The sequence below is a fragment of the Xyrauchen texanus genome, chromosome 17 (genome assembly GCF_025860055.1).
Source record: "Xyrauchen texanus isolate HMW12.3.18 chromosome 17, RBS_HiC_50CHRs, whole genome shotgun sequence".
NCBI classification, from domain to species: domain Eukaryota; kingdom Metazoa; phylum Chordata; class Actinopteri; order Cypriniformes; family Catostomidae; genus Xyrauchen; species Xyrauchen texanus.
The window spans coordinates 10,954,746-10,982,331 of NC_068292.1; the positions used below are offsets into that span (position 1 = coordinate 10,954,746).

At 38.0% G+C, this 27,586-nt stretch overlaps 1 protein-coding gene across 1 annotated transcript in view; it reads left to right on the top strand.

The window, feature by feature from the left end:
* Positions 1–27,586, top strand: part of LOC127657985 (zinc finger protein 236-like) — a 107,325-nt gene that overhangs the window by 11,402 nt on the left and 68,337 nt on the right. The window contains exons 3-9 of the mRNA XM_052147029.1: positions 6,492–6,656; positions 6,813–6,991; positions 18,818–18,945; positions 19,261–19,433; positions 23,030–23,155; positions 23,344–23,514; positions 25,276–25,474. Coding sequence (XP_052002989.1) covers positions 6,492–6,656; positions 6,813–6,991; positions 18,818–18,945; positions 19,261–19,433; positions 23,030–23,155; positions 23,344–23,514; positions 25,276–25,474 — 1,141 coding nt within the window. The remainder of the gene's footprint in view (positions 1–6,491; positions 6,657–6,812; positions 6,992–18,817; positions 18,946–19,260; positions 19,434–23,029; positions 23,156–23,343; positions 23,515–25,275; positions 25,475–27,586) is intronic.

Here is a 27,586-nt window from a genome sequence, read left to right on the forward strand (position 1 = left end):
TAAACAGATGTAATAAACTAACCTCACACAACTTCAGCAGATCCAGCATCCTGTGGAACACTCATAAATCTTCCTCTAAAGCATGTATTCTAACAGTCTCTCCTCAACAGTTCCCTGTAACTTTTCTTGTTTAATGATAAAAGGCAAATATCAATAAAACTTGTATTATATAGCATTTGCAAATATGCAGTTCGGTTTAATTCCTACTGACAGAGGCAGTGTAAACACTATTGGATTATCGCAGCACCAGCCAGATAGGTCGAGAGAATATACCAACAAAGTCACGTAGTCGCTCAGCATTATGCCTCTTTCGCTTTCTCGCGTGGTTGAGGTAGGTTGTTTTGGTTAAGTGATATATTGCGCTGTCAAGTGCAGCTTACAAGAGCAGCGAGATATCTTCCTCACAAGCTGTGTCAGTGCGCATCTAAGCCATTTCAACAGATTTGAAGTATTTTAGCTGCGTTTTGGTGAGTTTCATTCCTTTTCGTCGGTAACACTCTTTGCCTCTCGGTGCAATCCGGTGGTTCGTGTTTTCTGTGCTATATGTTAACGGTCTCCCGTTGACATTATCATCATCCATTCAGTTGTTCTGAGCGTTTTTCCTTGAACTTATGTGATACTCTGTGCCCTTCTTTTCAATCCATTGGCCATTTTAGATATGAGATATTTCTTGCCATTACCTGTTGGTTCACATGGTGGAATCATATAATTATAATTTTCCTATCCTGTCTTGTGCTTCATTACCATCATTCTGCTTGACTTTAAACCTTACGGTGCTATCCGAAGGTGTTATTAGCGAGTAACTATGGCTTACAGCTCGATTGCCACTGGTTTCCCACTGACTTGTAAGCTGTGCTCTAATAATCTCCTCCCGGACGATGGTCATGACATCTGTCCATCGTGTTTGGGTATTCAACATCTGAGAGAGGCTCTCACGGACCCGTGTCTGCACTGCAGTCTTTTACCTATGTCAGAACAGCGGCTCCATCTTGCTGAGTTAGACCCTAATTCAATGGTGAAACTCTGGCAGTTGGATGTAGCCCCTTCTCGCACTCAGAATCGCAGGGCGTCTGCGGCAGCCGACGCTCCACTCCCATCTAGGAGGAGGGCCACATCGTGAAGTGATGTACATTCACGTGTAAAATTCACTTTCTAAGATGTATCTGTGCTTTCTTCAGAGATGGCGGCGCTGAAATGCCTGCTTCACTCGCGTCAGCCTGTCACATCTACTACACCTGTGAAGATGCCACAGGAGGATGAGAATGTTCAGAATCGTGGAGGTGGGGAAGAGTCTATTGATTCCCCTCGATTTTCACATCATTCTGACTTGGATGTGCTTTCTATGATTGTTTAGAATTATTTTTTTTCATGATCATGGAAATGCTGTGGATGTTGCGGCACAACTATCGCCTCAGGGTGTTTTCACTGGTTATCCAGCAGTGGAGGGGTCTAGTGGGGGGGTCAGTTCAGTCATCTGGACAGGCCCAGCCCTCTTCTGATGATACTTTGGCTGTGCTCGTCTAGGACTTGATGAGTCACCTGTCCGATCTGCCCAAACCAATGTCTTTTTCAGGCAGGCCACAGCTACGACTTATTTTGCCATTCCACCATGTAAAAGATTTTGTGGCTGAATTTTCAAATGCCCTCACAGGTTCTGGTCCACCTAAATGGCGCTCAAAGATTGCTCAGATGTTAGCATCTATGGCTGAAGCAGATTCCATCAGGGTGAGTCGTGCTCCGGAAATAGAGCAGCCTATTGCAGCTTTGGTGGCGTCTCCTGACGAGGCTCTACGAGGTAAAGTGTAATGTCCCAGTGCGCAATGTGGTCACACAGATTCATTGCTAAAAAAGGCATACGAGTCTGTTGCCTACATAATTCATGCAGAAAACACAATCTATCAGTTACTTCTTGCTGCCACCAGAACGCTAGAACCAGAAAATGTTGATCCATCGATTTCACAGTTTCTGCAAACGGCTCTTTTGGCAATGGGCCATGTAACCCGCGAGCTGGGTAGTCTTGCAGCCACGCTTCTGGCAGCCCGCCGCCGAGTGTGGGTTGCCCATACACAGCTACTTGAGGACTATAAGACAACCATGAGAGATCTTCCATTCCTTCCCGGGCATCTTTTTGATCCTAAGGCTCCAGAACTGTTTGAAAAGAGGGTAAAGCTGTCTGAGGCCACTCGTCAACTGACGCAGGTGCATCGCAACCCTACCTTTAGGATGCCAGCAGTTCAGACCCGACATCGCTATGCCACACTGGATCAATGTTTCCGCCAGCACTCTACACCTCAGTCACAGCCCCCTCAAAGGCCTCGTGTTTCTGAGAATGCTACTGTTTTTTGGCCACCTCATCTACATTTGCAAGGAGGACCCCGTCAACGTCCCCCCGCGACCACTGAAAATCGCACATATAAAGCCCGAGATACTCAGGCCGGAGGTCAGTCATTTTCAATAGAACAGATGGAGTACTGGAGGACCAACACAGCAGACCCTTGGGTTTTGACGACTGTGAGCACGGGATATACTCTACAGTTTCTATAGAATAGTTCCTACAGTTATCAGAGATGCAGTTTGTTCAATGGCCCTTTCTCTGGAAATTCATTCACGGTTACAGAAGGGAGCCATTGAAAAAGTTAATCCCCTCATTCAGGCAGACAGGTTCTGTTCAACATATTTTCTCGTTCCAAAGAAGGATGGTGATTTCCGGCCAATTCTAGATTTGAGGCATCTGAATTTGTTCCTGAAGGTCCTTCCTTTTCGAATGCTGTGCACAGCCGATGTTCTTCGGTCTGTGGCAGCAGATGATTGGTTTGTAAGTTTCGACCTGGAAGATGCCTACATTCACATCCCAATTGCTGTTCATCACAGAAAGTTTCTGCGTTTCAGTTTCCTGAATCAAGCCTACCAGTTCAAGGTTCCACCTTTCGGTCTTTTGCTCCTCGCGTCTTCACAAGGTGTGTGAGCGCAACTCTGTCTCCTCTTTGGATGAGAGGTATGCGTATTATGCCTTATCTGGACGACTGGCTTATTTGTGCCCCCATAAATCAGCAGACTGTGCAATACTCCAGACTACTTTTGAGACACGACTGCTTTTCTGTGAACGAGAAAAAGAGCTTGAGTCCAACACAGTCCACTATGTTCATAGGAATAACCCTGAATTCCCACCTAATGTCTGCCTCCCTGTCTCAGGAACATGTGACAAACATTCTGCAACTCTTGGCTCACTTTCACCCTGGTGTGTCTTTGCAGTACCAGGTGGTCCTATGACTAATAGGGATGTTAACCGCTGCTACAGTGGGGATTCCTCTGGGTTTACTCCACCTCAGACCACTCCAGTTATGTAACAACTGTTTGCGGCTAATTTCTCACATTGCATACTTGCGGTGGAGACGGGTAGAGTTGCTGAAGACAGGAGTGCCCCTGGGTGTTGTTCCTTCTCATGACCGATGCTTCCCTCACAGGGTGTGGGGGGGGGGGCAACATGGAATCAGAGGGGTATTTGCGGGTGCTGGACACCGACCCAGGCCACAGAACATAGTCTCTACAGTTTACTCATGAGATTCTGGCATGGTGCCAGCCGCGACTCGCTTCACTGAGGGCAGCTCATATTTCAGGAGCATGCAACCAGACAGCGGATGCTCTTTCCATATCAACCTGCTCGAACTACGTGCAGTGTTCATGGCTTTAAAATATTTCATGCCAGTCCTGGCAGGCCGCCATGTTCTCGTTCGGTCCGACAATACCTCAACAGTGTTCCATCTGAACCACCAGGGCGGCACGAAATCCCGCAGGTCTCTACAGCTTACTCGCAAGATCCTGACATGGTGACAGCCATGACTCACTTCACTGAGAGCTGCTCATTTTTCAGGAGCACGCATATAGTGGCCGAACTGCCTACTATATGCGTTCCCACCTATCCCTCCGTTATGGGAGGCGATACACAGGATCTCCCTGTGCAAGCACAGAGTGCTACTCGTGGCACCGCGATGGCCAGCCAGACCATGGTTTCTGAGACTTCTGTCAGGCAATCCATGGAAGCTTTCCCCCAGGAAGGACCTCCTCTCCCAGCTGGAGGCCAGCATCTGGCACCCTGATCCAGCTCGTCTGCAGCTTTGGGTCTGGCCAATGGGTTAAATCCTTCTCTGGAACATTGTAATCCTGCGGTTTATCACACAATCTCCAATGCTAGGGCTTCTTCCACACGACAGATTTATGCTTCCCGCTGGAGGCTTTTATCTGCATGGTGTGAGAAGCAGGAGCTCAATCCTGCAACGTGTGACATTCCGAGCATCTTAAGCTTTCTTCAACATTTACTGGAGGAGGGTAAAGCGGCTTCCACATTGAAAGTGTATGTCGCTGTGATTTCTGCATATCATGTTCTAATTGGGTGATCTTCTCTTGGATCTCACAGTCTTGTCTGCAGTTTTATGAAGGATGCACGTCATCTGAAGCCTGTTCAGAATCCTCACTTTCCCGCTTGGGATTTGCCACTCGTGCTTGCATTCCTTTGCTCGTCCCAGTTTGAGCCCTTGCTAAGCATTGACATTGAATTGTTAACCTTGAAGACTGCTTTTTTTTTTTGGCTATTGCTTCTGCGAAATGAGTCAGTGAGTTGCACGTCTGTTAGCAAATTGGGCTTGCGTTGGTTGCCGGATGACTCCGGGGTGGTCCTCCAACCCAATCCTTAGTTTCTTCCAAAAGTCCTTCTTCCTCAGTTCATAAACCAGCACATTGAACTGGCCTGTTTTCAGACATCTTCAGGGTCTGATTCAAGTGCTTAACTTTTGTGTCCTGTTCGTGCCTTGAAGTGCTATGTGGACACTACTGCTCAATTTAGACAGTCAGACCAGTTATTTGTCTGCTATGGTGGTGTGAAGAAAGGTTCTCCAGTGTCAAAGCAGAGGTTGTCAAACTGGATAGGGGAAACTATTACACTAGCTTACAAGGCAGCAAGGCAACCATTGCCCTGGGGGCTAACTTACCATTCTACGTGGGCCATCTCATCTTCATGGGCTGTTTTTAGAGGAGTTTCGTTGGCGGACATCTGCACTGTCACTACTTTGGCTTCTCCATGCACGTTTGCCAGGTTTTATAAGGTCAACAATGCTACTCATCATGCCGTGAGTTCTGCAGTTCTTCAGGAGCGGCCTTCATTTTTCATTAGATTGGTGGCATTTCTCATGACTATGTTGGTATGTGTCATCCAATAGTGTTTACACTGCCTCTGGCGGTCAGTAGGAATGAAACAGAAATTTATTTACACATGTAACTGTGGTTCTGTGAATTCCGGATGACCGCCAGAGTCCTTTGTCACTCGGAATGTGCGAATAAAGGCGTACCGAGGCAGAGTGCTGAGCAACTGTGGTTTATAACCTCCAGGGCTCAGCATACATCACATGTGACTTTGTTGGTATATTCTCTCGACCTATCTGGCTGCCACTGCGTTAATCCAATCGTGTTTACACTGCCTCTGGCGTTCATCCGGAATTCACAGAACCACAGTTACATGTGTAACTAACGATATCTCATTTAAACAGATGTCATTCATGAACCTCACAAAAATCCAGTGTTTTCTTCCCATTGAGCGCTTATCTAGTGGAAAATGCTGCCTTTGGAGGCTGTATACAGAGGTACGATGAAAATAAGGTGCTTTTCAAACTGTTCGGAGACCAGTTTCCTTAAGTTCCATTTATTCAAAACAGATTTCAGTTAAGCCATTAACTGATTAGGCAGCAAGGTAGCAAGTCAGCTGCCTATGTTTTCTGATGCAGCCCAAGGTAAAAGTGCTTCACATATGCTATAAGTAAATGTATTATTCACTATGAATTGTATGTACAATTGGTTTGATTTGGTATTTTTAGAGAAAATGTGATTGCTAACATGGACATGCCATGCATGGTTGCTAGACTGCTGTGTGTACTATTATTTCCTTCTATTAACAATTTCTTTATGTGCAAAGAAATTAAAGAAATTTGATGACTAAACAGAAATCTGAAGAAACTGCTATCTACCATTTAAAATACAATACTGCTTTTAGTTTTGTGAAATTGAGTAAATATAGTGCTAAATAAGAGTTTATAATTATAAAAAAATTTTTTTAACAATTATATGTTTGTTATTTACTATATGAAATATATCTGCATTGTATCGGCAACACTGCTATCTGTATATCGGCAGCGGCCTTTAAAAACCTCATATCAGTCGACCACTAGTTCACATACAGTATGCAAGCAAGGGAAGTACTGCTGGCTTCAACTTTGAGTACTCCTTGTTATATTCTGTTTCTGAAGCAAAATGTGAATTCTGTTTTACATGTACTTTAAAACCTGTTTAATGTTCAGCAATGTCCTGAGCTCACTGTAAAATGAAGGCTAACAAAGTCATGAGGATTGATTTAAAGTAATGCATTTGTGTTTTATTAAGGGTAATTTGCATGTCATGAACTTTTTTCTTTGATGTGACCATTCTTCACTTATTTCTGTCTGTAGCCGTATCGGTGTGACCAGTGTCCCATGTCCTTTAATGTGGAGTGCAATCTTGGCCTTCATAAATCCACTCACAGCACCAGTGAGCTCAAGTGTCCAGTGTGTCATAAGAAGTTCTCCAGAGTGGCCAGTCTGAAGGCACATGTCATGATACATGAGAAAGAAGAGGTCAGACAACTTACTTCAGCCTGTGGTCACTGCATTAATGTTCATTTAATTCATATTAAAAGCTCATTGTCCTTCCAGTCATGTTGACAACATTTTAACAACATTAAATGTCTTTCAGTGTGTTTTGAGTAATGTTTTTCTGCTTTGTGTGGTCAGAACTTCCTGTGTTCAGAGTGTGGAGATGAGTTCATTCTTCAGAGTCAGCTCTCTCTGCATCTGGAGGAACATCGTAAAGAACTCAGTGGAACAAAGTCATACACCTGCAAGACCTGCAGCAAAGAGTTCACAGCGCAAAATCAGCTAAAGGAACACTTGAAAATTCATGCCAAAATCAGGTGCTATCACCCTCTCATTGATCAGTCTACACTGTTATTTAAATGCCTCTGATTTGCCATTGTCGCTGCATTGTAATCAACAATATTCAGTGACTATTTTTAAGTGACTCCAACACTGTTACTCATTTCACATTTGAAGAGAATGTCAGCAGCCAAAAACTGACAGTTTAGAAAGAGGGTCAAAGAGAGGATGGAAAACATCATGTAAAAAAGCATCATCAAAATATATGATAAGACCTTTTTCTGCATTTTGACCCAAAAATGGGGCAGTGGTGGCTCAGTGGTTGAGACTCAGGGTTACTGATGTCGTGGAATATCGCGATGAATCTCTAAGTTGTAAGAAAACTCTCGGAGTCTTGAGTTCCAGATGCCAAAGTTGTAGTTTATTGAACACCAACAAACATGAGACCGGCCAGCTGTCCGTTCTGACTGTCTTAGTCCAAAACCTCCTCTTCTATACAGTTTGTTATCTGGCATTACCTAATTTCTGTGCCCCTTTGTTATTTTTGTAACCAATGGATACTATTTGCCACCATTATCTCACAGAGCCTTTTGATATCTTTTTACTGGTAGAAACTTGGCTTTAGTCTATCTTCAAGGTCCTTAGTCTCATTATTTTGTTACAGCTGGGTGCTCTTTGTAGCCTCTGCAGCATCAACACTTTTAGTAACCTCATATGCTCTTTCCTGGGTCACACAAAGGCCAGGAAACTCATATAAGTATTTTGATATATAAGAAACATACTAGAATATTGAAAATATACTATATATTCCCACCTCTGAGACTTAAAAAGTCTCACACTCTATTTCCTCAAACCAGAGTGCAGTCACACAAGCCAGCCTGTCCCATTTCATCATGTAGCCAAAGTAGGCCACTCAGTCCACTATCCAATGCCATCTTTATGGGGCTGCACTCTGCAGAACTTGGGACCAAACCTCTCCATCCACACTTGGCTAGGAAGGAGTAAAAGATCCCAGTCCTCTAGCTAGCACTGTTCCTGGGGGTGGGTGACAAAAATCAACTCATTTGTAATAAGCATGTGCATGCAACTGTAAAGCCTTGCGTGATATAGAGTACAATTGATTATCCATTAAGTAGAAGATATATATATATATATATATATATATATATATATATATATATATATATATATATATATATATATATATATATACATACATACATACATACATACATATACATATATATATATATATATATATACATACATACATACATATACATATATATATACATATACATACATATACATACATACACATGCTTAACAAAACACTAGTAAAAGTTACAGTAATATGCATCCTTCGTTGCCAGAGGAACTCACAGACAATTCTGGTAGCCTGGAGCACTATCTGGTGGTGTGTTGGAGCAGACAGCGGGTTTTTAAACCACCAGTTGAGTCTATTTGCTCTTGCAGCCAAGCACTGAGGTGCTCGTCCCTCCTGTCTTCAAATATAGCTCTTATGTCTTCTCTTGGCAATAACTTCACATATACATTATATGGAACCATAATCATCAAAAATGCTACTTCTATTTGGTTAGATACAGTGTACTAAAGATATACTTCACCAATAAGTAATTGGTTACGTTGATAATAGGGGAATATGTCAAAAATAACAAACAAAACACCCTCTAACTCCTTTCTTGAGATGCTACCTATTTTGTTATGTAAAATGAAAGTACAATAGTCATGCTATCTCCCTTACTATCAAAAACATGAGAAAAGTGTAAAATAAAATTCCCCTTAAAAATAAAATTCCCCCAGTGTTGTTTCTTGATTGCTTCTCAGTAAATCTCATCAAGTTCATCCAATCCTGGCCCAATGGTATATTGTCTGGTTGCTACACTTGTTTGCGTTGGCATCATTGATACGGTTACCATTTGCTTAGCCTCCGTTCTAGTCATAATTGATCTCAGAATGGGTATAATACAACATAACAAGAATGCAAATAGGGTCAATCCTACTACTAACATTATACCTATTTTCATTAGCCAAATCTTCCATGACCCAAAAAGATCATCAAACCATTGCCCAAACAGCTGATCTCTCCCTGCATTAGATTTAACTTCCTTTCGCAGGTCATGCAGGTTTCTTCATGGCCTGGGTAAAAGCTCCTTCTGGAGATTTATTATTTGGTATGTATGTACAGCAATCTAAACCTAATCGCATTATTATTAAAAAACATTTCATCATCTATATGCCATATTACTGCACAATTGCCCTTAAATTGTCCTACATTCATTTTTCCTTTAGTTTTGTTAAAGCATTCATACACCAGTTGACAATTTATTTTATATGATAATGGGCTTTCTTTTTTCTCATTATCCACACGTACATCTAATTTTTTGCATTCATCTCCCCACCCTATCATCTTATAATATTTATCATATTCTGGATGACCCAAGAATGCCAAACATTCTGCTGGGCAGAACACTGTTCTCCCTGTTTTACCACAATTTTTTGGCATAATACTCAGCGCATTGCTTATAATCATACTGATTTGGGACTACTACAAATTTTTTCAATGGAGTGGGCGAGCACATTACACAGTTTGTCATTTTTGCTTGCTTAGCTGTATATCTGGCCCATTTATACCAGTCATTTTGATTTACATATTGTAATAGTTTCTCTGTTCCTGCTGACTCTGTGGGTTCCATATCATTTTCTAAATTTATTTGCTTTTTCAGTCTTTGGGTGATTATTTTGATAGGTGTCTTTTGAGGCCGATTCTTCGGTTTGTTCTGCTTAGCCAAATTGCTTAGATTCTTTGCTTTTCGGGTTCACCTTTGTTTAGTGATCCAGGCGTTCGCTACTTTCTGATTTCTCGTGCTATGTTATCTAGTCTCTGCTCATTCGGGGAATAATATTGAAGGTCTGAGATGTCAGTTGTAGGAAATTCATCATACCATAGTCGTTGTGATGGTCCCTCGCCTGGGTAGTCTGGGCCTTAATTGATCGCCTGTCCGGTAGGCCCTGTATAGGAGGCAATACCTGTCCCAAATATGTTAGTAACAGCATCATCAACACTAATACCTCCTTGAGCTTCCATTCTTTCTCCATTTGCCACAACTCTTCCTCGAACAACTGCGCTTGTTGGCCTGTTTCATTTCCTTCAGTTGCTTCTGAATCTGTTTCAGCAGGACGATCACTTTCTTCTTGTCTTTCTCCTTCTTCACCTTCTTGGTCCTGTTCTTCTGTGACATGTACTTCCGTCTCACTTTCTATGCTTTCCTGCTCTACTGCGGCACTTCAATCCCTTTTTCTGCCGCAGCGTGCTCTTCCCCTACTTTCAGCTTGTCTTTCTACTTCCTCTTCTCTTTCCTCAGATTCTGTAGCCGGTTCCTGCTGATCTTCTTCTTCCTCGGGTTCTTAGTTTTGTGCTTGCTGCTCTTCTTTGTCTGAATCTTGCCTCGTATTCATCGTTGGGAAGTCCATATTCATAGTTTCTTCAATACAGTCCGTCAAGTGCTCTGTACTTTCTTAATTCTTGGAAAGGCCATCCAAGATCCCCAAGGCTGATTGTAGGGAACCCACTCTGCAGTATGCTTTCTTAGAATTGTTCATCTGGTGATCCTGGTCCTTCTTGGGACGTTTCTCTGGTAGGCCCTGTCATTGGGGGCAACACTTGTCCCAAGTATGTCAGTAATAACATCCATATTAATATGTCTTTCTTATTCATTGGTATTGTAGGCCGCAATTGTTTTCCACCTTCTCTCCTTCAGCTGGGTCATCCTGTCCTAACTTGCTTCAATGATGACAACAGCATGACTATTTCATTTTATATGCATAAAGAACACTGTAATCACCTCATATGGTTACATGTTTTATATTAACTAACAATCATTACTTTCTGCATTCATTTGATTAATATATTAAATGATTTCCCTTATTAGAGTCATTTGCTACACACACATTTGTTGCATCTCATTTCTAGCACTAAATAACACATGGGTCCTCTGCCTCCTCCAGGCAGGAGCCAGGCATAGCCTGACTTTGTTCCAATTAAAAACATTACATCATCCCTTTAGTATCTATACACAACATTTTTCATGGTCATTCACAAAAAGGCTATAAGTCTCCACAGAGGAGGTAAACTACCACAGGTGTTCCTTATTTTAAAATTCCATACTCATTCATTTATCAAATACATTTCATTTCCTCCTGTTTCCCAAGGTCTCTCAATGTCTGTATCACATTAATTAATTTTCCCTGAAAGCTAAGCTTTTTTTTCATAGTTTCAGACTATATCAGAGTAATTCAGAGTATTAAATCAATAAAAAAATTATCAAATATATAACATATCATTGGAGGAATCAATTTCCTCCCAGTTTGGTCTTTCTGTTGCATTGGGCCATTTACATTGATCATCTGGTTTTTTATTTAATCAATGGTAACACAATATTATATTATTCCCCTCTCACAAATTGTTGTTTCAATTATTATACCAATTGTAGCCAGCCCTGCACCCTATTTCTTAATTAATTCCATTTATATTGTTACAAACAAACAAGACAAGCAATCGTAATCTTTAGTCACCACCATGTATCTTTTCCATTCTTCATTACTTTTAAAATGTATATGAGTTCAATTTAAGCATAAGTAAAAGTAATAAATCATCTTCCAGTCTAAATTCATTATCATACAAACATTCCCCATGTTTGTTTAATACTTCTATAAAATGTCAAGCACTCCTTTGTCTGCAACGGTTCTCAAAACTTTACCCCCAAAACCAATCTATAAATAATCCTCTACACAGGGTATGATCCCCTGACAACACAGTGACAGAATGCTTAGTATTTAACACTGTGATAAGTTATTTTAGTAAAGTGGTTATTAAAATGCTGTCGGGTTCAGTGGAACTTTACATTTTTGGGCAGGTCTCTTCTAGACCTCCCTTTTGATGCTTCTGATCTAAGAGCATTCATCCACTTCCTTAAACCCCTTTCAAACCTTCTTAGTCAGGTCTCCAGGGTGGTGACGCCCCTGCTTTGGTTGCTTAACCTTTTATGCCATTGTCAAGTCTTACCCGTCATTGGGTCGTCACCTCTTGCCACTGGTCTTGATGCTGCTCAGTCCTCAATCCTTAATAATTTGCTATCAGTAAACAGATATTTTCTTTTTCAGGGAGTATCACCAGAGAACCGACACAGCCAATGGAACATCTACAAATGCTTAAATATGGAGACAATTCAAAACATGGTTAAATTCAAAAAAGCATTATTAAAAATTCATCAATCTATTAAAATTGTCCAAAGTAAAAGTAAAATATGCTAAAATTGAACTCATTTATAGATAATTAATTTCCATTCAGGTTTTATTTCTGCTACTTCAGCAAATGTTACACAAAACTATGTGGGGACTAACATCAGATCAAGGCCTCTCAAGCTTCTAGGAAGCTTAATTAAAAACATCACCTCAATTCAATAATAGTCTCTAGATAGTTTTTGAACCTACATTTATACTTTCAGATGAATTTTCAACTTAATCTCTTTTCTTTAGTATAAACCCTTAACTTTAGATTGCCCTCTTAATATATAAAATCTTTAGTCATTGATGAGTAGAGCTGTTTGAACTCCTTCATATCACTCTATCTAACATTGGTGTCAAGGCACATCATTTTACATATAAAAATAAAATCAAACCAAAATAAAATGAAATAAAACACTTATGAATATTTCTTCAAATTCTGCTCTTGTGTTTCTGTTTCAAGCAGACACTTATCAATTTTAGACTGAGAGTGAGGAGTGGGGCATTACACTGTTTCACAATAATACATTTAATTTATTCTTCAACAGTAAAAATAGTGATATTTATAATAACTGATTATATTAACTGCTTTCAAACTTTCTCATCTCACACCATTTAAAAACAAAACTACTCTCATCAAAAACTACTCTCATCTTACTTTCTTCTGTCCATTCAAACAACATACAAATAACCTTCTAATCTTTAATAAAACAGAACACAATGTCTTTTTCGACATTCTCTATATAATCAATACAACTTATGTTTAGCCTTCTGTTTATGCAGAGCTTTACATTTACAACACCTATTTTATTATTAATATATTATAATCCCTTTTTATTGTTAAGTAATAATTTATTATTACTACTTTCTCCATTTCTTACACTTTCTCAGGTGAAGGAACTTCCATTCTATCTAATAAAATAATATAAATCAAGTTTTTAAACTAACAGAAAAGTAAAAGATTAAACATAATAAAGTCTTAAAGACAAACATATCTAAAAACATATCATTTTCTTGTGTTTTGAAATAATTGCTCAGTAAGATACACTACTTACTTTTAATTTCTCATGACTCATTACATTATTTATTTATTTATTTATTTATTTTTTATCCAAATGTTTCATCATCTTTTAACAGTTATCACTATTATACCTCTAAAATTACACTTTCATGTATTAACTATGGCAAACTAAAATAGTAGTAATAGAAATAGACACTCAATCAGCACTTTATAGCACACACTAAGCTCCTTTTTTTTTTTTTTTTCCTTTATTATGAGGGTACTCTCTGGAAAATTTGGGGAGTAACCCATCCAATAGGTAACTCTATAACTTTGCCACATGTTTGTAATATTTACTCTTCAAATCAATAAATCAGTGGTTAGCTGCTGGATTTAAATTTAGACCCTCAGAACAATTTAGACACGGGCATTGAACCCATTGATGGCATTCTGGAAAATCATAAAGTGATCGTATAAGACTGAAATCAACTTTTCCAGAGAAATTTTAATCCATATTGTAAATGGCAAATCAATAATGATTACCAGCAGTAATGAGCGCAGGAAGATCAATCAGATCAGTCACATCATTTTCAGTCTTCTTTGTGTCCGGATTTCCTCCTGCAGCATTAGTAACTTCTATAAAATCATCTTTCTCAGCCGTCTGCAATGGTGAGAAACTAGCTCCAGAATGAGTTAGTGAAACAACACACATAATAATAACAAATGAAACACAGAATAGACACATGAATATGAACTTATTAACATTCATATATGAGGAAGTTATGATGTTCAATTTAATCTTAACCTTTCTCTATGGGCTTCACCTGCCCCAAAGACTAATTTTTAAATGATCCAAATCATTCTTAAATTTATTTTCCTTTAATTTTAGTCTCAAATGCAGCTTCTCAGTGTATCCACGATCAACCAAGACCTATTCTGTGTATACCAAACAAAAATAAATAAAATAAAAATAAATTAGCTATCTATCTGCTTTCTATCTTTTTCTAAAGTCGGGGCCCCTTTCTGTCTGTCTGAAGACATCAAGAGAGGCCTGTTTCCCTCAAAGTCATCCTCAATGCCTTCATCAGATAGTTCCTAACAAAAATTAAAAATCTCTGCCTATCTTTTGTTGGTTGATCAAGTTTACACCGATAACGCTGCACTCACATTTAAATTGTTCTCCAGACATTTTTAAAATCATAGAAAATTCAAAAACAACTTTCTTGTGTTTAATTTAATAATGTTAAAATAGTATTCTCTCATAAACTGGACCAGACAGAACATAAAATGGACACATGAATGTGAAGTTTTCACATTTAAGGTTTGACTGCATAAGATACAAAATATAATTTTCTTATTTTATCATATCTTTGGTCCTCTTTTGCCATTTGCTTTAATATAACAACACTTATCTTAAATACAACCTTGGTTTAAAATACAATTACTTATTTGACTTTAGTTTAGCGCTAATACACTTTCGACTCAAAGCTTTATTGTTTGTCCAGATAATGTGATTTCCCAAATGCAATTCAATCACTTTAAAGTTATCACTTTTTTATAATCTAAATATTCTTACTCATCACTTTGATATAAAAGGAGTTATGATCTGACACATGTCCATTCAACAGCTGCTCCCTTTCAGTTTAGTTAATCTTACATCAGGCTTCATTCATGGCATGAAAAGAACAGCCCAAGAATAAACATTGTCCAGTCAGCTAAGAGTTAACTTTTTGATTTCATGCACATTTTTGTTTTAAAGCTATTTGTTTGTTTATACTGTATTATATTTATCCTTATACATACATACATACATATACATATACATACACACATTTACACAGACATACAAATATAATTTTTATCATTGGTTTTAATTCTACAATCATAATATTTATTAAGTGCCCTCTTTGTTTTTAATCATCAGATCTCTTCTGCCTCTTATATTGATGAAAATAGTCTAAATAGATTTTCTTTTATGTAAATTGCATACATACTCCTCATTAGTTATGCAGCAAAGGATCAACCTCTCTATCTGGATGGATATTTATAGGGCTCATATAACATACACTTCCATACGCAATCACACTTCAGTCATACTTCCCATACTTTAAAACACAGATTCTCTCACAAACACAGAACCTTTCACACTTTTTACAAACACAAGGCCTTTATAAACACAGAGCTCTCAAAAAATATTATACTAAAACAAACCTATTACTTCTGCCCCTCCTTTTGCTCTCCTCTTTTTATCCCTCTCCTTTATTTCCATAAAAAACACTCATTATTTACAGTGGTTGATTGCTATATCTGTTACTTCTTTTTATATTAAAACTCATGTACTTCCACCCACAGAGGTCACATCCATTTTGGGTCTCTGTTCAAGACAATTTCTACATTGGTGCTAATTCTCCTTTACTCTCCCTATTAAAAATCACCTTAACATTTTTGACTGTATTTAATTTGTTCATAACTCCAGAAATGATCAATAATTCCCTGTGTTTCTATTATTAATCTTTTTAATTCGATTTCTTTTCTCCTCTCAGTTAGTCTCCTCTCAAATTCAGTAACATCTTATTTCCACATTATTATTTCTGCTTCAGGAGGAAAACTGAGACAAGGAAAAAAAGTATTGTTCTGTTTCTCTGTGCGTGCTCAAAGCCCTCCCTTTACAGCTCCCTATTCTCACTCTAGCAGCCCCACCCTTCTCTCTTTCCCAGCACTCAGTCTCCAGCGTACTGTAAGAGAGAGAGAATGAAAAAATCAACAACTGTGCTCATTTATCCGAGTCTTATCAACTATACTTCTGGATAACATCCAACTAAATAAACTAAATATTTATTACTACTAATACTTATTTATATATTTATTATACTTATTTTTATTTCTTATCTCTTCCCCTTATATTTATTTATTATCTTTTATTTCTTTCTTTTTACTGTTTTTGTTATCCTCTTTATTTTCTTAACTTATATTTTCTCTTATTCTTTTATTTTATTATTTGCTTATGTTCCTTCTTTTATTGCTTATATGGTTTCACTTTATTTCTTCTCAAAACCAACTATTTGTTTATTCATGCTTTATGTTTGTTAGTATAATCTTATTTTGTGAATTACAAAACTTTTCTTAAAACATGGTTATACCTCACATACTACTTATACATACATCTTGGGTACAAAGTCTAAACTGGATAATAAGATTATACATTACTTATTTCTTATACATACAGCATGGTCACAAGTGTTTAAACTAATGCATTCATTGTTTTAATTATTTGCTTTATCATGCATTATACTTTCATTTTTGATTACATATGTATTTCAACATGAGCAATACATTGCTTTCACATAAGTAATGCATCATTATCTATGTCTATATTAGCAATACACACTTAAGTTTTGCATTCTGCTTTATATCATGCATATCTATGTTTCCCTATCCAAGTCTGCCCTTTTAAAACAATGTTTCCCAATAATGTGCCACTTCAGATTTCAAGTAAGGAATATTCGCCTCCTTGACTGACACTTTCAAATGTCCCTTGTATATATCTATCTCATCTCTATGGCCTGTTTTACAGAGTGTAGTTATGTGATCCACAAATAATTTAGGATCTATGTTCCTAACCGCAACATCCAACCAGTTAACAAATGGCCACTCCTGTTCTATTTCTCCTAAATTCACCACTTCAGTTAAGGTTCTCATTAACTCCTTCTTTTTTGCAGTTAATTTTCTCTTCTGCCCTCCGTAATCTATGTACTCTGATTCTTTCCAAAAATGATCGCTGATTCCCTTTGACTTTATCAGCGCTCTTTCCAATTCTCTCTCCCACTCTTCAGATCTGCATTGATCTCCAACTTTACAAAACTCGCTTGTCTCTGCATTTTTCTCTAGTCTTGTTCACTGTAATGGAAAACTTTTTGCCTTTTCTTTATCTTTTTCCCAATTATTCTATTTTTTCTCTTCTGAATCTTCCCTTCCCCTCACTCACAGAGCTGTCCGTTCAGCTGACCAGTGAGTGAGAACAAGGCAGGGAGATATCAGAGAAGCCGGTGCCATTTTGCGTCTTTATACTTTTTCAACAATTGTTTTATTCAATTCAATGTTTCAATTCATTTTCCACTTTTGCTCTCATTTAGCATTTCCTTAGTGCACCTGATTCTCTGTATTATTCTGCCTTTGCACACAATACATCATCAACACTGTAATCATGCATTTGAATAAACACAAATACAGCGCATTTAGTACCGCAAGCACACATGCACCAACAACATAGTTAGTCATGCACATTATTCATTATCTCAAACATGCACATAGTTCAACATTTCCCCATTTTCTACACAGTCCGGGTTCTGCCAAACACTTCAATAAATAACTAAATCTAACACCTGGAGGAATTTTACGCGAATTTCACTTCTCCACCCGTGTTAGGATTTTCACCTGTACAGGATTTTCAGCCACTCTTCTGGCAAAACCTTGAATAAAAGCACCTAACCGGGAATTTTCACGCGTCGCTGCTCGACTCACCCCAGGCTTTTTCTACCTTCTTCAAATAAACTTTCTTAAACTCTCTTTAAACAATCCCACCCCCTATTTTTGAAATCTGGAACTCGCCTCTATTTTAGCCAATTAGTTCAAATTATTCTATGTCCGGACTGGCAAAAGTCTTAGGGAAGCCACTTACCGGGACTCGCTACCACAGATCACACAAAAACACCTTAAGCAAAGATGCTTACCTCAGTTTCTGGCGCCGGTGTTTCTGTGCGATTCGTGCAAGCCGTCCCACCAGCGACCTCTGCCCCCTTGACCTCAATGCCAGCCCCACGAGTTGGGCGCCAAAGATATGTCGTGGAATATCGCGATGAATCTCTAAGTTGTAAGAAAACTCTCGGAGTCTTGAGTTCCAGATGCCAAAGTTGTAGTTTATTGAACACCAACAAACATGAGACCGGCCAGCTGTCCGTTCTGACTGTCTAGTCCAAAACCTCCTCTTCTATACAGTTTGTTATCTGGCATTACCTCATTTTTGTGCCCCTTTGTTATTTTTGTAACCAATGGATACTATTTGCCACCATTATCTCACAGAGCCTTTTGATATCTTTTTACTGGTAGAAACTTGGCTTTAGTCTATCTTCAAGGTCCTTAGTCTCATTATTTTGTTACAGCTGGGTGCTCTTTGTGGCCTCTGCAGCATCAACACTTTTAGTAACCTCATATGCTCTCTCCTGGGTCACACAAAGGCCAGGAAACATATAAGTATTTTGATATATAAGAAACATACTAGAATATTGAAAATATACTATACTGACCAGAAGGTCGGGGGTTCAAGCACCAGAACCACCAAGATGCCACTGTTGGGCCCTTGAGCAAGGCACTTAACTCCAGGTTGCTCCGGGGGGATTGTCCCTGTAATAAGTGCACTGTAAGTCGCTTTGGATAGAAGCGTCTGCCAAATGCATAAATGTAAATGTAAAAAAAAAGTTTAGTGAATTTGAGTGGAATTAATGTCCTTAAACCAAGTACAACTGTTGATATAATTATGATCTCATCAATACATTTTAAGGCCTATTATAACAAGTTCAAGAAACTACAAGAACATCGATCGGAGAGGATTCAAGAACATTTGCCACCACTGTGGGAAGACGTTTAAGAAACCCAGTCAGCTTGTTCGACATATACGTATTCACACAGGTAAACAGATAAATTAAGGCCAACAATGGCCACTTATAGTGTTATATGAATGTCTGTGTCTATGAAGTTTCTAATCAGGGTGAGAAAACCACAGTGGCTGTTGAATGATTCATTTTTCCCTAACTCATTTCCTAATTAGCCACTTGTTCTGATTAACTTCATACTGTTCCTGATGTTGAAAGTAGACTAGGATAAGTTTTTTGGTTCACTTTAGTTGTTGTTATCATCATGTTGTTTTGGGTGTTGACATCTCATAGCTGGCACTGAATAATGCTGTGATTTGCGGAGGGTTTTTGACTGTGTATTTGTTTGCAGGTGAGAGGCCGTATAAATGCACTCACTGCGGAAAGTCCTTCAACCAGAAGGTGGTGCTGCAGACACACATGGTGCGGCACACTGGAGAGAAACCTCACATGTGTTTACAGTGTCCTGCCTCATTCTCACAGAAAGGAAACCTGCAATCACATGTTCAAAGAGTTCACTCACAGGTAACAAACAGAAATGTGCAGGCTTGATGTGGATAGCTCAACATTCAGCTCAGGAATTTAATTCATCATTTGCTCAAACTCATGTCATTCCAAACCCGTATGACTTTCTATAATCCGTGGAACACAAAAAGAGATGTTCAGCTGAATGTTCACACTGCTCTCTTCCATGCAATGAAACGAAATGTAATGTGTTAATCACTGAAAATCTTCCCCTCTGTCCCAGCCCAGGGGACCAGTGTTCATTTTTGCAGTTTATATTTTTATATTTAGGGTTGTCAATCGATAATTTTCTTTATCAAATTAATTTCATGGCATGCCAATTAATTAAAGGAATAGTTCACCCAAACATTTTTATTTGCTTATCATTTTCTCACCCTCAGGCCATCCAAGATGTATCAGAGTTTCTTTCTTCATCAAAACTTTAATTTCAGGCCTGACTGTACTCTATTTTTTGACTGTCCAAAATGCATATTTAGGGTGCATCAAAATGATCCACACGACTCCAGTTGACAAATAAAGTTCTTCTGAACGCATATGATTGATTCTTTTTAGAAACATAACAATACTTTTTAACTACAAATGTTCACTTCCGTACATCTCTCTGACACGTGCTCATGAGAGGGATGAAGTTAGCTCGTTGGTAAGGTCACGCGTCACATGGAGGAGGAGGCAGGAAGCACGTCATTGTTTACAAGAGAAACTCGCACTGACCACAGACCAAGCGCCGTTCACAAACCTAAACAGTCAAAAGCAATTTCAAATATGATGTCAGAGGATTTTGATTTTAGAAGAGAAGAGGAAATGGAGTTTTTAGCACAACCTTACCTATTTTAACCCGAATACACCAATGAACTGAGGGAGATGGAGGAGGCTGCAGCAGTGGTGCAATCACAAGTCTCAGGGAGGCTGAGATCTATGGAGACTTGGTGGTGCTCATGTAGTAAATATAAACCAATGCCAACAGAGGCAAAGAGCCTGTTTTGCCATGATTGGACAATAGCAACCCACCATTGGAAACAATTAGCGAGGCAACCCGTGAGATCAGTCCTAGCTGCAGTCCCAGCTAATAAACTGGAAGTGCCATCCGAGGCCAGAAGGACCCAATGGCACCCTATCAGTAGAGTAAGTATCATGTTTTGTTTGTTACTATAGCTACTATATAGAAATATACAGGCAAAATGACTAAGTTTTCACACATACCTGAGTTCGCTGGAAAACAGCATAGGCACAGCCGATGAATTCAGATATCTACACTTTGTTTCTTTCGATGGTCTGAAATCCTCAGGGGTAAAATGTTCACTGCACACCCTCCAATATTTGAGAGAATATAAGGATGTACTGATATCCAGGTTCAGCACGATAAGCCAGAGCTTCAATCGCTCATGATCTTGTATATATTTTCATCCATGAAAGTTAATATTTTTCCCATCATGCATTTTCTTTGGGGTTTCTAAATGCTGAAACATCCAAGATACACACACCAAATGACCATTTTGAACAATACACTTATACAAATACAAATCTATAGCAAAGACAATAAAATGTTTGCACAGCACTCCTCCAATGACGCATTTCCTGCCTCCTCCTCCACATGACGCGTGACCTTACCAACGAGCTTATGTCATCCCTCTCATGAACGCACATCACAGAGATGTACGGAAGTGAACATTTATAGTTAAAAAGTATATAAGTATTGTTTTGTCATGTGGATCGTGTGGATCATTTCGATGCACCCTAAATATGCATTTTGGACCGGCAAATAATAGAGTACATTCACTTGCATTGTTTAAAGGTGGAGGGCTGAAATGAAATCCTAAAATCTTAAATTCTGATTTGATGAAGAAAGAAATTCAGATACATCTTGTATTCAAATAAAAATTTTTGGGTGAACTATTCTTTTAATCAAATTAATCGCAATATATAGCATATATACATTTTTGCTGAAAAAGCCCCTTAAAAATAATTTAATATAATGATTAAATAATTACAAAAAGTTATATGTAAATAATTATAAATTTTATATATATATATATATATATATATATATATATTAAAATAAAATATTCAGATAATTAAAATGCAATAAATTATTGTGGCAGTCAAGGAAAGCATTTAAAAAGACAATACAAAAAATACAAATAACATTCAGTTTTTAGGTTGCTGTGTCAAGTTCAAATGTAGATTGAAACTTTGAAAAACACGTCTTGTTCACGCCTTGTGTTCAGACTTGCACTCCATAAAGCTGTGTTTGAATGCAAGAGTGAGACTCTTGTTGTGCTGTCTGCTGTAGGTAAGTGTTGTTTGTTCTCTGTATAAGATGTGTGTTGCCTACACAGCTGGAGTTTTGCTTAAGTTGCCCTATAGTAGGAATATTCCTTATTACTTTCTGAGAACATGATTAATTGCGTTTTTTATTTTATTTAGAATTAATCACAGTGAATTAGTGCATTAAATCGCCAGCCCTTTTTTAAATTTTAGTCATAATTTGATGAAAATGTCCTTTTAATTTAGTGGATGTTTCATCATGTCATATTTTACTCCGTTATATAGTCTAAAATGGCATTTAATTTTAGTCAAAAATAAAATAAAAGTTTAGTTGACGATAATGTAAAAAAACACAAATACATGCATCAAAATGTAACAGACAAACTTTCACTAATAATTAAAATATTGAAAGAAATGTTTAAACTGCTTAAAGTGATTTAATCATGTAGTAGACATATTAATATTTGATTGATACAGTATGTTTGATATACAAGATAAAAAAAAAACTGTGGTGAAAAGATTAATTCCTGAAATAATAGCATACAATGAATATATAGAAGTTACTTTTACAAGTGACTCTTTTGAATTCCTCACGTTTAGACAGTTTAGGATATTTTGTGTTACCACTAGCGTGTTTTTAAGGAAAAGATGTATTCACAACGCAAATTATATATTCTGACTAGCACGTAACATGTTCACCTGTTTATAGGCTTCACTGTCTGTGCAGATGTATTATGATGTTGATGTTCTGGATATAACTGAGTAATGTCACTTATTACACGGCTCTCTGGAATACTTTATTTTGATTGGTCAATGGCACCATCTAGAGTAACAACTGCACATCCACGTAACAGACCGCTCATCTTGGTATTTGCAAGCCATTTTTCCGGCTTCTTGGATCACTGTGCGATCTCTACAACTAAACTAATAAAATAATTTCAACTCAAGTCAATGTTTCTTGTGCATTTATTTATTTGGCAATTAGTCTTGTAATAACATGAACACTGAGCGACTGCTCATGTCTATTAATTACAAAATAAACGCCAACAGAAACTATTTTCGTCTCACATAGTGATATATGCATTAACATTATGTGAGACATGCAAGAACCAATGACATTTGACATAATATCAAACCTGATGCCACCCATCCCCATTCACTTCCATTGTATGAAACAGAGCAATGTGAACATTCTTCAAAACTTCTCTTTTTGTATTCCATGGTGGAAAGAAAGTCATCTGAAGGTGAGCTACGCATTCTGAATTTCTGTTTCAGAGTGAGCAAATTTGTTGATGAGGAATGACTCAGTGTGGTGTCTCGTTGTGTTGTAGGCGGCGAGTGGTCCTCTCTTCCCCTGTATGGACTGCAGCTGTGTATATAAGAAGCTTGGCAGCCTCAATGCTCACATCAGCAAAATGCATATCTCAGTGATGGAGGTGGAGGAGCCAGCCACACAGGTGACTGCAGAGATAAAGCTCAAGTGTACTGTTACAGCTCAAGTGCAATGAAGATGACCTACAGCACTTTAATAGTATATTTTATGTGTGGCATTAGTAAAGACCTGTAGAATTTGATATTGACCATTTGTTAATGAAATCAAGCAGTCTATGTGTAATGTATGCTACTGTTTTCCTGTATTTTACAGAAGGGTGACTTGGGGGCCTGTCAGGGTGCGACGGGGTCAGAGGGCACGGAGGGTGTGACAGATGTTATCCAACAGCTGCTGGAGCTGTCTGATCATGTGACAGCAGACAGCGTTCAAGCCCCTCCCCCTGGGCAGGCCATTGACACAGCCATCAACCAGGACATCCTTCGGGTATAACAAACAGATTTGGTTTTCGAAATGTGAAAATGTGTTACATTTAACAATTTATGAATGGATCCACATAGAAAGCCCCACGTTTCTGGGATTGAACCATATAGGGCCTTATATGAAGATACAATGAAAAAACAAAATTGCTCATATCTTAAACATGTATTATGGCGTTTGCACGATTTTTGCCATACTTCTAAAACTTTTTGTAAATTACAAAAATTACATCACTGTGACGTCTTCATGAGCAACATTTTGCTACAAATAAATAAGTAAATCGTTTGGCCCCAAAATATGGGGCTACATGGCGAAAGAGAACACATAAGTTTGCTGCTATTGAAAACTTAGCTAAACTATTTACTTATTTGTAGCAAGATTTTGCTCTCGATGACATCACAGTGACGACATTTTGTCGTTTACATAATATCGTAGAAGTGTGCCAAAAGTCTGGAAAATGGCATTATGCATTTTTAAAGGGCACCTATTATGGCATTTAAAATGTTCCTAATATTGTTTTGAGAGTCCCCAACAACAGTTTTACATGCATGCAATGACAAAAAACACTTTTGTTGTCTTATAATATGCATTTATGTTTACCTGATTTGCTCACCGACTCCCAAATGAATCCTTCAACGACTCATTTTTCCAAACCCCTCCTTTGCGTGACGCTAATCTGCAGTGATTGGTCAGATGACCCAGTCAGTTGTGATTGGTATACTCTGTGCAGAGGTTGTCGGAAACGGAACGCCCATCACCGCTTTGTAGTAAAAAAAATCTAAATCAGAGAAGGAATTTGAGTTGATTTATATTAGCGATCATAGCCCAAAGTTCGGTGGTAAACACCCAATCAGTTATTGTTTGCGTTAGCCCAATGCATAAACATATTGGTAAAGCACTGCATTACTACATGTTATTGCTCTATTCTTTATGACAATTCCAATAACATCGACAAACATTTCACATATTTCCAAAAAATTGACATTGGAGACCTAGAAGCTGCGCTGAGTGTAACTTACACAACACACACAAATACTTATTAAGCATGCTAAAAAACGCATAAAAGCAACAATTATTAATAATACTTACAGGTTGTGATTCGGAGGAGGAAGCTGATCCAAATAAACTTGGTACTGAACCTTCCTTCAGTATCAACCGGCTCGCGAATCCACACTTGAAAGCATTCATGTTCGTAAAGCAATCGTCATTAAAATGACACAAGGTTCGGGCTATACTTGTGTGGTATAGTTGTAAATATAAACTCTAGCCACTGATTCTTCACATGCTCGTCCCTGGGCAGTGAAAAAAGGTCACTTTTGATTTGCACTTCAGAACACAGCGTCTTGTTGTCGACATGATGTTTTAAAGTTTTCCCTGGTGTCTGCGCGCGCAATGAGTGGGTGCGGCCAATTTGATAACTTTGCGTCTTGACGTCACAACGAAAAGGAAAATGACTCATTGGAAAATCTATTCATTACATTGACTCAGAGTCGACTCCTACTTTTGAGAGACAATAACTTTTTTTACGGTGAACTTTCATATATAAAACTTTGCAGGATGTTTTTTGTTCACTTTTGTTACACACTACATGAAAGGTCATTTTCAAAATTCCATAATAGGTGCCCTTTAAGACATGAGAAATCAAACATAGTGGCCCCATTTTTTTGCCACCCTGTATATTGTCTTAAAAGTTTTTTAGCGGTTTCTTTGCAACAGCATATAATTTTTGCTCTGTAATGAGAAGAATCGTGATTGTGGTTTTGACAGCAAGCTTTGGAGAATAGCGGCTTGACCGAGATTCCAGTTGGATCTGAAGCTCAGAGCAGCAGCGCTGGACAGAAGACAGCAACAGCTCCCAGCAGCACCCCAACAGATGATGGACCAGTCACCTCAAAAATACTCATGACAGACACCATTGTCAAGAAGGAGAAGAGAAGCATCGTCAAAAAGCCTCCACAGATGCTGGGTAAACACTAGACAGCAGAATAGAGTGCAACTGTCTTCTGGAAGTACATTTTCCATTCATTTCTTCCATGGGGATTTCATTAAATCCTTCATAAAAGAGTTGTAAGCCATGAACCAAACCAACCAACTCTGAGGTGAATCACAACATTACACATTATAAATTTGAAATAAAAAACAATTACAAAATCTGACAAATAGACGAATGTATAAGACTGTGTGATTAACGTCTTAAGTCTTGAACTACAATCCCATGAAGCATTGCGAATTACGTAATAATAAAAAGTTATTTAATATTGTTGATTATAAATATAGAACATAATATTTAAATTGTATTGCAAATTATTCAGATATGTACAAATATATTAGTATTATAAATGTAGAGCAGAGCTATTCAATTGAAAGCCTATTTATTCATTTTTTTGCCCTCGATTTGAGTAAAATCATCTCACTGTCTGATCAACAGTTTAGGTAAGCATATTTGATCTCGTCTTATTCAATCAAATATATTTATGAAAAGTGAAACTTTAAAGGAAATGCACAGTTTGCTTTTATTCTAACTGCTTCATGTTTTAAACGGGCATCTGATTTGTTCAGCGTCTGTCGTAAACATGAAGCACCACTGAACTTGCATACATGCATATATCCTGACTGTGCTTGGCTCAGTATACAGATGTGTGCCAACATTCTCAATACCGAACATCATCAAATCAACTTGTTCTCTGGTTACCAATGATTAAACACACAAATAGCAGGTTCCTGTGTGCAAATTCACAATATTTGCAAGACAAGGAAAGGCTAATTTTCTCCTCGTTAAATGGGAAGATAATAGGGACAGAGCAAATATAAAACTTTTGATATTGTCAAAAATATGGGCTTTAGCTAATAGAAATGTTCTTAGGTTTCTCTTAGTTTTCATAGTTTGTAAACAATAGCCCTATGTTAAAATTATCATGTTATTTTTTTATGTGAAGTTGATCAAAACGTATGTGTTAGTTATGGTTATCACTAGATCTTAAGTAGGAATTTATGTCCAGACCTTAAAAAATGTTCATTGAATACCCCTGACTTTGTTCAGAGAATTCATTGGTCAAGATTTATGTTAATATGTTACTTACAATTAAAGTGCTAGCCTAAATTCTGAAAATGTTTGGCCCTCATCAAGTTGTCAATTGGATAATCTGGCCCCCGCAAAAAAGTAATTGAAGAGTCCTGGTGTAGAGAGACTGACATGACACATTGATAGTGTGTAATGGAAGTGGGCGGTCACTGCAAAGCTCTTTTGCTGCAGTTTGTTTGCTGCTCTTCTCTGAGTGGTGGAGCTTTCTCTGTTGAATCATGGCTAGTGTTGTTCACCAGCAGGTATTATGCTTTTAAACTAGGGCTGCACGATTTGGGAAAAATGTCATATTGCGATTATTGAGGCTAATATTGCGATATGCGATTGCGATATAATAAACAAATGGTAATATGAGTCAGCTTGCTTGGTTATCAAGGAAAATGCACAAATAGATTACTGATAATGCTGAAATGTGTATTTCTCAACTCAAACATACAAACTAGCAACAACAACAACTACACATGCAGTGTTTTCAAATTAAAATAATATTTTTATATTCTAAAAAATAAAAATTATATAAAAATAATATATTTTCTGAAATATATATATATATATATATATATATATATATACACACACACACACACACACACACACACATTTTATTGTTGTTGTCATTTTAGTGTTATTTTTCACATAAGATTGATCTTATCATGATGATGTCATCAATGATGCTACACGTTGCACTGCAGACAGCGGCGGTAAGAGAGCGTCTCCATGTTAGAGAGCGCATCACCCGACAGAACTTTATATCTCTCCCGGTCTCAACTCCCGCTCAGATTGGGTCTCTTCCGCGACTGGTTGAAGCGGGTCTGACCGCACCGAGAATGACAGTTTTGGAGTTTGTGTTTATTTACATGGCACGCTCCCGTATTATATAAACTTTAATTAAGGATCAAATAAGGATATATCGTCAAGCGGTGATCTGTGTTATTTTTTCTGACCACCAGTTCAGCGTCGGTCTGCTGACTGGTCATCTTTATTGGCGGTGTAGAA